Source organism: Scylla paramamosain, chromosome 23, assembly GCF_035594125.1.
Source record: "Scylla paramamosain isolate STU-SP2022 chromosome 23, ASM3559412v1, whole genome shotgun sequence".
NCBI lineage: Eukaryota > Metazoa > Arthropoda > Malacostraca > Decapoda > Portunidae > Scylla > Scylla paramamosain.
The window spans coordinates 7,345,486-7,359,469 of NC_087173.1; the positions used below are offsets into that span (position 1 = coordinate 7,345,486).

General features: G+C 35.8%; 1 protein-coding gene and 1 long non-coding RNA gene across 13 annotated transcripts in view; one reads left to right on the forward strand and one right to left on the reverse strand.

Annotated features, from left to right (window-relative positions):
* Positions 1-1,913: 1,913 nt before the first annotated feature.
* LOC135112088 (potassium voltage-gated channel subfamily KQT member 1-like) overlaps positions 1,914-13,984 on the reverse strand; it is a 220,795-nt gene continuing 208,724 nt past the window's right edge. For 10 of the 12 annotated variants that reach the window (XM_064026040.1, XM_064026038.1, XM_064026039.1 and 7 more), the window contains one exon: positions 1,914-6,664. In XM_064026040.1, coding sequence (XP_063882110.1) covers positions 6,183-6,664 — 482 coding nt within the window. In that variant the 3' untranslated portion in view covers positions 1,914-6,182. Of the gene's footprint in view, positions 6,665-13,621; positions 13,747-13,984 lie in introns of all 12 variants that reach the window. The other 2 variants (XR_010274055.1, XR_010274056.1) reach the window with 1 other exon arrangement.
* Positions 2,945-8,413, forward strand: LOC135112092 (uncharacterized). Its single transcript, XR_010274057.1, has 3 exons — positions 2,945-3,022; positions 6,218-6,359; positions 6,476-8,413. It is a non-coding gene; the product is annotated as an uncharacterized LOC135112092 (long non-coding RNA).

Consider the following 13,984-nt stretch of genomic DNA (forward strand, 5'->3'; position numbering starts at 1 on the left):
TGACAATCAGATAGAAGATTGTGAAGTGATAGATGTTTAAGAATCTTCCTGTTGAAGATAGATTCGAAACTTTAGAGAAACAGGAAATTAAAGCATTAAGTTGATAGTTTGAGGGATTAAAATGATCATCCTTTTTAGGAACAGGCTGAATGTAGGCAGACTTCCAGCAAGAAGGTAGATACTGATAGAAAGAGTTGAAAGAGTTTGACAAGACAAGGTGCAAACACAAAAGCACAGTTTTGCAGAACAGTAGCAGGGACCCCATCAGGTCCATTAGCCTTCTGAGGGTTTAGGACAGTGAGGGCATGGAAAACATCACTACGAAGGATCTTAATGGGTAACATGAAATAGTCTGAGGGTGGAGGAGTAGGGAACAGGTCCTGAATTATCCAAGGTAGAGTTTTTAGCAAAGCTTTGAATGAAGAGTTCAGCTTTAGAAATAGATGAGATGGCAGTGGTGCCATGAGATTGAAATAAAGGAGGGAAAGTTGAAGCAAAGTTATTGGAGATGTTTTTGTTTAGGTGCCAGAAGTCACAAGGGAAGCTAGATCTTGAAAGATTTTGATGTTTTCTATTAAAAAAGAAAAGACATTTGTTTAGGTCATGCTGATACAGGGTGGTCCAGTTGGACAAAGCTTGTCTTAACTTGTATTATACAATAAATGAATGGGTCAGGCTTGACTACTTTTCCTTTTTTTGTTATGTATAGACATGTGTAAACCTTGGTTATCATCAATATGATATAGATATAAATTTTTATGTGTATTTTTTTTTTTTGGGGGGGAAGAATTAATGTCAACCTTGTTTGTAACTCACCTCAAATACATACTGCTGGCAAGCTGAAGTCATTAACCTAAATAAGTCATTGTCATTGTGGGAAACACAGGTTCATGCAGGATACTCGGAGATTAAGTGGAGCTACAGAGTCATGGAGTCAGTGCATGCCTTTTTTCCACTCAGCCTTCCACCTCTTCAAATCCTTGGTGGATTAACATATTGGTATGTAAAAGCTTCCTTTCAAAGGGTGGCAGTTGACTTAAAGGAAGATGAGGTTTCTGTGAGCAGTAAGAGGATTCCTTGACTTTGAGTGTGGCCTTTCTCATACTATGAATAAGGTAGGTTTCAGGAAGAGCATGCACTGTCACCTAGGGTCTGCACACACACACACACACACACACACACACACACACACACACACAAACACACACACACACACACTTGAACAATTGACATTGCCAAAGATAGGAGGGAACTGTGAGTGGAGTGAAATGTAGGAGGGAAGTGTGAGTGGAGTGAAATAAGAGTGCATTACCAATGGTCTCACTCCTGCCATAGAATGGGAGCAGGGAAGCTCCCATTAATAATCCACCAAGCTCAGCTCCTACATTTACTCCTAAAACTTGACCTTCTTCTATGTGCATTCCTTTATCTTGTCAAAGTCCACTGCTCACAAATTATAACAATACCATTTGTCGTAAGTTTAGTACAGCACCCCATCTGTGTTGTCTCATGCCAACAAGACACTGTATACAAAACTATCAAGATTTACTTGTGTAAACTAATAGATTTCCAAGTTTGTAGCAGCTCAGGCCACATGAGTGTTTTATTTGCCTTGAAGATGCCAGTTCTTGGGCACAAAACCACAAATCTATCCCAATCTCACCTTCCTTGATGTGCTACCATCATCCATACTTTATTTCCATGACCCTAAATCTTTTGCCATGTTCAGCTTAGGTCATCTTGGTAAAAGTGTTTTGCTTGCCACCTGCTAAATATTTGCGTCATGTCAGTACCTTCCACAATGTGGGTAACCGTAAGACCAGCACTTGAATAGCTTTATATCCATTGTACTAATGAAACCATCACACTCTACTATAAATACAAGTTGTCACCAGTAGGATACAAAAGATAAGTTGACTGCAAAAAGTTATATTTGGCAAATATAGTATTCACAATAACCAAACAGTAAATATATATATTTTACAACATACTCAACTTATGTAAATCTTCTTCCCATAATTCAACATTTCAAGTGATAATGGACTATGTTACAGATGCTTTCATGTAGTGAATATGGAATAATTTCTTGAAAATTATGTACACTAAACTACAGTGATAACAAAACTGTTCATAGCAAGCAATACTGGACCTTCAGATCTGATCATTATACAATAGCTTAATAGTATCTCACTTGGACAATGTCAAGCATTTTGGCAATAATCTTACCTCTTTGCTGTATTTTATTAATTTTAAAGAAAATTACATTTGTCATCATTTAGTTTGAATGTCTATATTTATCATTAGTGAATTAATGCCATTCTGAAAACAGAATTACATTATGAGCAAATTATGGAAGCAGATTTGGCAAAGTTTTCAAGCATTCAAATTAAGAAATTGTCAACAAAAGTAACGGAAGCAACTGAAATGTAAGCCACTTATGTGAGCAACTGAATCTCACAAGAAATAATTTGTCTTTTGATTACCTCCTCATCCTGGAGTGGTGAGGCGGGAACACACACCTCTCACCCTCGCCTTCTGAACACACCTCACCGTCTCTCATCACAGTGAGACTTGCCATACTTTATTTAATTCTAGTTCATGTAGCATATTGATTGTGCCTTTCTTTACCCCTTATTAATTATAACAATAAAATCACTGATAATACCTATGTGTTAGTTGAAAGAAACACCACTACTAGACAGAAAACCAAAATTACTACATACTGCAATTAATTTGTAAAAAAAATATTAGCTAATGAACCTAGATATCATTCCTACTATGAACGATAACCAAAAATCAGTTCTTGAATTATCACATAATGGATGATTAATAAGAGTATATAATATGAAGGTAATAATTTGACTGGCTGTACTAAACTCCCCTTCAACAGTTCTTTCATTGTACATGTCATGTACATGCAGTATTTTTATTGTTTATTTTGCAGAAGTGAACCATCTCAGACACCTGTCAGTTACCAATGTAAAATTGTCTTCTAAAACCACCATGGGTTCCCTGGAATATTGTAAGTGTTGCTCTCCTTATTTTTTGAAATATTTCCATCAGAACAGTTTGTTGTATGAATTTTAGATAAAACAGTACTACAGAGAAAAACAGAGACAGTTCAGAACAGTTGTATCTGCATATTGTGGTTATTTTTTTGCTACTGAGAATTCATTGGTCATCACCAGATGGAATTCATGAAATACCCTTGAGCTGTGGATCACTCATCAACATTGGAAGTATTTTTCTTGCTGTGTGTATGTTTAAATTCTGAATTATGACATTAGAATGCAACAAACTTTGTTCTGATCTACAAAGTAATGCTGTTGGAGAAGTCATCTCAATTTTGCATACAATACTAGTTAGTCATCTGAACTTGCTGCATGATGCAAGATGCACATGATCATGAACAGTCTGCCAGTGCACCACATTCTTGTCAAGGTGGCCATGACAGAACAATTTGGAAGCATGCTATGATGACTGTGACCTCACCAAGGCCAAATGACAGAAGTGAAGAGCTTGGTTATATTAACCACAATTGGTGCTGAATCACTAGTTGTGCTAAGGCTTCTCTGCCACTCACCAATCCATGCACAAACTCGGCTTATCAGTGCACTGTCTGTAAAAGTTACTATGAATAAGTTGTGTGATAATAACTTGATATGAAAATTCAGGAAATTGTCTTTAGGGAAGAATTTAACATTCAACACAAAAAAATCTTTCCCATAAGTTGTATTTTTGTTGATCATGTGATACCTTGCAATGCACTACTTAAATTTACAGACAAGTAATGTGTGATTCATTTGTGTCAATGACATTTTTAAAAACTTAATGGTGACTGAAGGTGAAGAGCAACAAAAGCACACAGACATACTGCAGGCTGTTCTTGTCAAACAACATTCCTCCTTCCATGTGCCTCATGTAACATGGCCAGCCTTTGCTCCATTCATACTGCCCTACATATTCATACAGTACAAATAGAGCACATAAAAAATCCTTAATGAAGGTTACAAGGATTCCCTATATTTGTTACACAAGTAACATATTTCTTTCAGTAAGATTGCAGGCTTTCTGTGCAACTTTTTTCTTGTATAATGAAGTATTTACTTTCATTGGCCTACCTTTATAAAGTCAACTTAATAGGTTTCCGACAAAAAACTGCAACACCCACACAGTGCCTGACAGCTGTGCACTGCTCATTAAAGGGGAGCTTCATTCCTGCCTTATTAGGTAATATATCTTATTTATCCTAATAGAAAAGAAAAAAAAAAACTTTTGCAACAAAAAGAAATGTTAGTTGTCACTCAGAATGTTACAATTTAAAAGGTTCAATTTCAACATTGTTTAAATCTGCTAAACTAAGAAGGATTTGTGTTACGATGACTAAGAAGTGTTATGGATCAGGCTCTAGCAACCATCGTGTAGCAGCAGCAACAGGTACTGAAAACATGTGGTAGAGTAGTAAAGATAGTTATAAAGTATGTATCTAATGTAAATATTAATACTGATATTGCTTCTCTCCCATAAAAACATGAAATGTATAAAATTCTTAACCTCTTTGCATTTCTAGTGTGCAGCATATATGTATCTAGGTTTTCCAAATTTCCTATTTTTAAAAGCAATCTCTATGCTCTATCTATTTCTTAATTCTCACTAGAATTTGAGACTGTATAAAAATTCAGCTTATATGTGCCTCTGCTTCAACAAGTTCATTATTCACATATTGATCATCAATCATATCAAGTTGCTTTTTTATTTCTTATAGAAATAACTTAAAAAGATCCAGATATTGGAGCCAATAAATATGTCATCTGACTTCCCTCATTACATTCCTAGTTTAGTATTGCCAAGTTTAATATTACAATTTCAGCCATAAAGTACTTCTATCTCAAATGAGCAGTAATAACTTAGTATCTGACCAAACTAGACCTCTCATCATTACTCACATTAACTATCAGGCATTACCTTTATTCTTTCATTGCATTACCTTTCTTTCATTTTATCACTATCAGCAATTACCTCAATTTCACTTTTCCCATATCACCTATTGCCTGTCTCATGAACAAGTATAAAATAAAAATATCTTGTCCCTTAGTTTATATGAACTTTGTCATGATTGATGGTCAAGTAATGTCATGGGTGGTGTGAATTCATAATCATAAAATATTCATATACTATTGAATTGTAAAATATTCATATCCTATCAAGTTAATTATAATTATTGTACTGGTGTGCACGTGATGAGTACAAACTGGAGAGTGCAGAGAGACTGTAATACTTCGTAGGTGTAAAAGATGGAGCCTATATCGGAAAATCAAGAGCCTTGAGTGTAGTCAGTGCTCTTTATCATAAATATTCCTAATTGCTTAATTAATAAAAACTATGAGGTAATAATAAAATCGCTTATTCATTAATAACAACAAGTGAGTGAGACTTAGGAACTAAATCACTATTTCAGAGACCAGAATAAATGTTCCATGATAAGGCTTATCTTGTCTTGTCTCTTATGGCTATAATATAAGACATTGCATTATGGAGTTCATCCATAACCAATTCCTATTGAACCAAAGTAACATAGTGAAAGACATGTTGTCATTATATATTTTTCTTAGCAACAAATGTAACAATATAAAATTGCCACAACACCTGGAGTGATTTTCTGTCTACCTTGTGAAAAGAAGTCAAGTGTATATGTAATGTCATTGTGAATTATACCTATCCACCCATACAACTTATCTGCAGTACTGCGAATGAGCATTGTAATATTACAGAATCATAAAAAAATAGCCATTTACGGTAATAATATCGTGAGATTGTGGATCAGATCAGTGGGGATGCGAATAAGGTTTTTTTGCTACATCAAAATGTTGTCTTTTGAGTGGGGCCACCAATAGCCTAGACAACCCTGAGTCTCTCCTCCACAGGAACCACACACTTACTAACCTTAACCAACATCAACAACAGCACATAAATTGTCACCTCCACCAGCACTTCCCACACACAAAAAACAGTAAATTAACCTTGAACATAAACAAGAGGGACACAAGGATACATGGGTTCTCACACAATGGAATAGGTGAGTGAGTAGGACTAATGGAAATGCATGATTAAAAAAAGGGAGGGGACAACAAACTAGATTTTTAGAATGCCCTGAGTAAGAAGTAGTGTCCTTTCTTGCACCATCATGATGAGGACTCCTCCATTGTTACTATTTCAGGTGCAGGCAGGAGCTGGGAAGTCTCCGTTGCATGCAGCTCGATGCTCTCCCCCACCAACACTGGGGGCTCAAGGACGGGCAGTAGTGCATATGATGATGACGGTGACGTGGTTGGTGGCGACGATGTGACCCTGGACTCGTGGTGAGTAGGGAGATGGTGTGAGTAATGGTGACGGGGATAGTGGTGATACGTGTAAGGGTAGTGGGAGTAGTAGCTAGTGTGATGTGGTGTATGGTAATGGTGATTTAACTCTGCAGCGTGATGATGGTGGGAAGAGCTATGATGGGGGTGACTAATGATGGTTGGCGCTGGAACTTGAAGTGTGGTGTCCTGTGCAACAGAGGCTGAGATGGTGGGGATGGTGATGGAGGAGAACTCATTCTCCTCCATGATGGTGGCTGGCTCCAGGGATTCGTACTCAGTCATGATTGTACTGCTGTCGTCGTCTGCAAGGGAAGGGAAGCCATCAGCTATTATCTTCATGAAGTAAGGTACAATCACTTTATCCACGACACTGTACAGAATGACCTGGGAAATCTGTGCTGTTCTGTACAGAAGACAAGTTTCCTTTGGACATTTTCCCATAAGATATGGGAAGAATTTTCATGAAAAAAAAACTGAACACTGAATTTTATGACAGAACTAGGTTAGTTAGCTTATGGAAAAGAAATAAATAAAATTTTAATTTAAGATTTCTAGAAATCTGAATTTGAGCACTAAGATTTGGTAAAATTAGTGATCTTTTATTTATAAATATAAATACAATTTATACTACTAAGTTGTGTGAGGGGACATCTTAGTTTACCACTAAGTTGAACTGAAAATAAGAGAAAATGGGAAATAATGCCTCAAGAACTAGCGAATAATTGTTGTGCCGTGCAGTCAAAACTCTGTACACTTTAGGTTTTAACATATCACCGACTACACTGTTACTATCAGAGACATTGTTGTAAAGCCTTGTAGATGTATAACACAGTTTAGTGTTGTGCATGTTGAGTACAGTAAATAGACATTGTGTTCATCAGCAACACAAAGTGATTTATCCCTAACAGTGAAACTCTCAAATCAGTCATATTAAATATATTAATAAAGATTTGTCATGCCTTTTGACCCATATCATGAGTGGCCATGTTTGTGATACTGGTGTTTTTTGTAAGAACTCAAAATTTGTCATGTGTAGATGTGGACTGTGACTATCATGCGTGCATGCTATATCATTAAACCTCATTATATATAACTCATTGCTGTGCTATTTAAATTTGAAGTGTAGTTAATGACATGCAGATACATTAGTTGGAGATTTCCTAAAAGTCCCTTTTCTGTTTGTGAAGGTTCGATTTTCCACTGTACATATGAAAAAAAATTTCTAGCTTTATTTCATATATACTTCTATCTTCAACACTGTTCCAGAGCTTGTTTAGTTGATGTAACTAAAATAATGAGTAGAAATTAGAGTTTGAATCCATTACTTTTCCAGTCAGTGCTTATACAAGGGAAGAGAGGCACAACTTAAGACCTTCCTGGTACCCACTGTACTGTGCTAAGCCAACCAGCTCTTCAATGTATCTCCATCTGTTTCTCTCTAGAGAAAATAATTGATATGGCAGCATAAAATAACAGACAGGGAGGCAGTCTTGCCTGTCAGGAATAGGTGGATGCCTTGTGGCTGTGTGTATGACTGGTTTTAGAGTGGAGTGGAGGAGAGGGATGGCTAGTACTGTAGCACAGAAGGGATGTTCTGCTTGGTGCAGTACTTCACTGCCTATTGGTAGTACCAGTGTCTCTATTCTGAACTGAATAGTGTACAATACTGAATTTAAATCAGCATTAACAAAATATGAAACTTGCAAAATATGAAACTTGCAATTGTGTCTATATGGATGCTAGTACAGTGTTTAGTACTGCAGTCATCAATCACAATTCTCACATTTATGTTTCACTTTACTTCCATATTGAAGAGCATGGTACTTTGTATAGATCTATGTACAGAGTTTTGACAAACTGTTTAGCCAATACTGATTTCAGGTTTATTTTTAGGCCTTAAGCAGGGATGAAGGATCATTTATGAAAAGAGATGTATTCTGAAAGCAAAGTTTGGCAGTAAATTACTAGTATCAAAGCCATTATCAGATTTCTGATTGCTAGGGGTCTTGAAATAATAGTGATGAAACATTAAAGTATTTAGAACACGAGTGAAGAATTGGATGTGAAAATTATTCCAAGTAAACAAGTAATCCTCCCTTACATGTTGATGGCATGGTCCATCATAGTCACTATCCCTCTTTTTTTTTTTTTTTTTTTTTTTTTTTTTTTTTTTTTTCAATTTTTTATTTTTTTATATTTTTTTACAGGCGAGAGGAATACAATAACAGTCACACATTTAATCTGGGAAAGTATTTTCTACAAGGGAGAAAATAACTCGTGTATCCTTACACGAGATCCACAAATAATTTTTCTTTCAAGATCATAATATGTTGTTTATTTGACAAATACAACACATGTTGAACATCATGAATTGAATCCAATCCTTGGGGAAAAAATTTTTTTGTCAACCAATTATGCTACTTGCTTCTAAGTTTTCAAAGGATTTTGTTTCCCAAATGCAAGGTGTCATCAGTAGAGATAATGAAAATGAGGGCCAGGTCTAGAAGCCAAAGGGCAAAAAAGGCACCACAAGCCATGAGTAGGGCAGAGCTGTGATAACTACAACTGTAAGCAGTCAAACTGGCACAGTCATCTATTGTCTGACACCCAAGAAGGTGAGATATTAAGTTTATCAATGGCTGAAACAAGCTCAGAGAATTCTGGCAGTGATAGGATTGTTTTTTGTGGATTCCATTTAATCTTTCTAGAGGAAGTGATGAAGAAAATGACTTGCCTATTTCTTGTGGTATGGTGAGCTTCCTGTAATGTTACATTTCTTTTCTGCATACTTCAAAGTAGTACAAGTAAATGACATGTCAACACACACATAACTGCAAGCATGAAGGTCAAAACTGATCTCAGTGCCCTGAGAAGAGTCTAGTTTTCTTTGGTGTACAGCAGGCATCTTTCACCTGAAGCAGGCACATTACAACGTCATTTACTTTTGCTACATTTAAGCTTGCAGAAAAGGAATTTGGCAGATTATATGAACCTCTCAATATGACTTTCACTGATTTTATCTCTTCCTGTCTTTCTTAAATGAGACTGCAGGACATGTGAAGAACCTTCCCTTATTAAGACAATAGCACCTTGTGCTGGGCAGGTATATCATTCACTCAGCCTCATATATACAGTATGTACTGATGATAATTCCCACAATATAGCAAGTGATTTGATTCATGAGTTTGGCCATAACATTCATTGCTTTGTTTCTTGATATGCTCCTGTGCTATTAGTGGTGTCAGACCTCAGTTAACAAATCTATACCTCTCAACAAGAGAAGAATACAAGTAAAGAGTGAATGAAGAACTGTACAATAAATAGGAGAATGTATGTACAATTGTACATAGAGATGCAAATGAAGACATTTTGAAATCTTTTCAAAAAGTATGATTTAGTATAATGGAGAGATGGGTGGGAATGTAAGAGGTTGAATTCAAATACCAATAAAACATCTTGGAAGGTGACTGATGAGCAAAGCTGTCGGTAATGCATCTGTGTGTGTGCGCATAGCTACAGAGAGAGAGAGAGAGTTGCAATTTCAGGACTCCACACATTGCACACTTGCCTAATATTCAAATCACTCTAGCTCAAAACTGTGTGAGCTTTATGGTTATGCTATATACTGTTGGATAGGAAATTTCGTTCTGTATTCATTGGTATGTATCCACTCTCGTTGAGACAAAAAAAAAAAAAAAATGCAGAAAACTGAGTCACTTCACAAAAAGTATTATACTGTGTTTTGCACATGCACAGTAGTTACAAATTTGACATGCTTTTTCATTATAACTTGTATTACTCTTATTTACAACAAAATTTGAGCTTGGCAAGTTAATTAGTTAAAAAGTTGGAGTTTTGACAACACTACTTCAAAGCTGATGCAAGGAATTTTATTAAAATCATAACAGTATTGCACCTCTTAAGTTTCATTAAAATCGGTTGAGCATTTTTTTTGAGAAATCCCATTTTTTAAATCCTTCTAGTTTTTGCAAGTTACCTATTGACTACACCTATTGCCAATAGAAGAAATGAAAGCTATATCATATAAAACTGACAGAGTTGTGCTATCATATGGTGCTAATTTTGTTACAATTGTCTGCGTAGTTTGAGAGATATTAGCATTTGAGTAGCGTTACAGTCAGGCCAAGCTGGGCCACTCAAAATGAAACCACAACCTCCATGGTAAACTTTGCTTTGCTCGTAATATGAATCTAAGTGTAAAAAATAATAAATAGGAGGATAGTGGATAAAGATGGAAAAACAAAAAAAAAATGAATGAGAAGTATGAAGGATAAAAGACTTTATTAGAAGGAAGTTAAGGATGAGAGAGAATGAGGGATTAATTTCAACAATGTGGGAATGAAGATAACACGGAAGAAGGCGATGCAGGTGTAGGAATACACAGACACCTGTCACAAGCATTTCTTTGTAAGATTTCTTAGGAACAGGCATCAAGACAAGTAAATTGTCTTCAATTTGTCATTTGATCCACATAACCTCTTTTAGGTCTGGCTTTCCTTACCATCATTTTGCCTGTCACTTTTTTGTATATACAAAATCACAAATGGTGTGGCCTGAGAAAGCATTTTCTGTGTGTAGTTCACAATTTGAGGTAAAGTAATTTTCTAGATCAAATTAGTGACTGTTATTTATCCTGGATTATACAGTCAAAATGTGACAATAGGATTTGGTTCTTCTTCCAATAGTGTTTAATTTCTGTAGAATAACTGACACATGATTATGAAAATGCTCGAAAAAGCTTTTTACAAGAACATATATAATTTTTTTTTTTAAGTGATGTGACAAATAGGATAAATGCAGATGCAGCTAAACAAACACTAAAATCATTCCATATACATTACTAAAACAACTTTTGACAGTTTTGTAAAACAATATTATACTATCAGTCTGTGTAGTACTGTGCAACACAGGTTTTCTTTCACAGCCAGGTTTTCAACTATAAATGCTACATACTGCTACAGACACCTACACACTTAGGATACTCATATATATATATATATATATATATATATATATATATATATATATATATATATATATATATATATATATATATATATATATATATATATATATATATACAGCATTGTTCTTTGATCCAAGAACACATCTGTATCATATAACAGGTCTACAGTTAAATGTGAATTGGCAAGTAACAAGTATTCTCTTAATGTTATAATACCTAATTTTAACATTTCAAATTAGAATAAATTAAGGATTTGATAATCCCACTATGTGCCATATTGAGTTACACTACTTGTTATGCAATTAACCAAACAACTTTGTCTAAAACATGGAATGTAATCTGTATTCCCTGAATGTCATAGGAGGCATTAGAAAGGGAGATTGGGATCTCCATCCAATCCATTATTTAACTGTAATGAAACAAGGAGTACTGTCTCCACCACTTCTATGTTAATCACTCAGCATTGGTGGCAGGATTTATTTCAGATATGAGTCAAAGAAGGTGATTCATACATTGCCAGTGCTGAGGGATGAATGTGGAAATAATGGGGACTGCTGAGTGATGAATGTGTAAGTGAAGGGGACTGTACATAGAGCGAGGAAGATTAATTCCTCCCAGAGAGAGGGAAGATCAATTCCTCCCAGAGTGGGGGGGAAGATTAATTCCTCTCTGAACTCTTAATGAATGGATAGGTGAGTATGTATGGATATAATGCAAGTGAGGGCTAAAAGGGCAGTAATTCAGGTGTATGTTGAAAGACTACAGCTGGATATACTAGATCTCTGTTAAACAAAGGCAAGAAAGAGTGGAAGGTGATCAGGTGCAGAGATAAAATTGGGCGTGGATGGCCCCATTGAAAAGTTAGACATGCAACAGGATGTGTTGGAATAGGTGGAGCCATCAAAACTGTATGGAAAAAAAAAAGTTTGATGAGAACTATTTGAGAATGAATGTAGAGAGCCTTCTGGAATGATGGCAGTGAATGTTTACATAGTTTTGGCATACATGTAAATATTGTGTTGCTTAGGATCTGAATGCTAGAGTCTGCAATGTATGATGTATGTATGGAGATGAAAATGGAGAATGAATGATAGGGTAATGTGTTCAGCAGGATTTGATCAGAAATTCACTTTTAAGATTAAAGATTTTATATATATTTGCTGAGATCATGGAGGGGTTGATTATAGTAATGATGAATAATGTACATACATAGTTAGGAAATGTAATATGAAGAGAATGTGAGAGCACCAAGAAGGAAAGGCTAGGAGAGAAAAGGTGGCAGTATCTAATTGGATTTGATGGGGAGGCTTGAAAGGGAAGGGAATTCAGCAGAATTATCAGAATTTGAAATGCAGTGAAACAATGAGATCATGATAACAAGCAAGAAAAATGACAGCTGTTTGAGTGGTGGGGTGTGACTAAGCAGTTTGGGTTATAAGAAAGGTGGTGGTAGGATAAAGAAGTGTGTGTGTTGAGAGAGAGAGAGAGAGAGAGAGAGAGAGAGAGAGAGAGAGAGAGAGAGAGAGAGAGAGAGAGAGAGAGAGAGAGAGAGAGAGAGAGAGAGAGAGAGAGCGCACATGAACAAATTGGTATGTTGTTGGGGGGAGGAGGTATTTCTTATTAAAACTGATATTTGAAAATTAATGATCTGTATATAAAGTATGGATTTGGTAGGAATACAGTCTTGTTGGTGTCATTGAAATAATCTAAAGATAAACAGACCAATCAGTAGATGAAACTATTGCCCAGTATGTTTAAGATATTCTTATATTTCCAGATGGCAAATTCACTGACCGGAGTCTGTGACACCCAAGTACAGACAAGAAAAGCATATCTTCATTCATTGGTCTCAACATGATTTTGTAATGTGATAGAAAGCTTTACTAATTTGTATTATTAGAAGAGACCAAGGAATCACAATGCTCACAGACTTTTAATGATGAGTAATACAGACTGCCACTTACCTGAAGCTCAAATCAGCCCCAACAGGCAATAAACTAATATCCTGATATATCCACTCACTATAGTAACTTTACATAATATATTGTTTAAATTATTCAACTAGGAATTTCAACAGAGTATCATACACCTTAACTAACATATACCAACAAATCATACTTCTAAATGTACTTCTACTGTAAGAGGCTGGGTGAATTTACAGGGACAAAATTTCACAAGATACAGTGACATGAGGTGTTTAGCTGGTGTGATATAAGACAGGAGGTGCAAAGGCTCAAGTACAGTGAAGAACAGGTGGGTACATCAGACTAGCCTGTGTGTTGCAGGGGTTGGGCCATACCACCATGCCTGACCTCCCCACTCAGGTTGTGAGTCCAAGAGGAACAACTTAGGGTTTAGAAGGTTAGTTCTGTCTTTATGGAATAGGATGGGGTGTGTCTGAAATAAGAGAGGAAACTTCTAACCACTATGATCAGTGGGACCACCTGCTGCTTAGAACTCACGAAGGCTTGCAAGTTGATGATGAATCATCATCAGGACTCGGTGAAAACAAATAGGAAGCCTAAACAAAATAAAACCCTAAACAAAATAAAACCATAGTATAAAGTAATTCATCTCAACAAAACCTTCATATATATATATATTTTTTTTTAAGACAGATTCTATGAAAAATCAA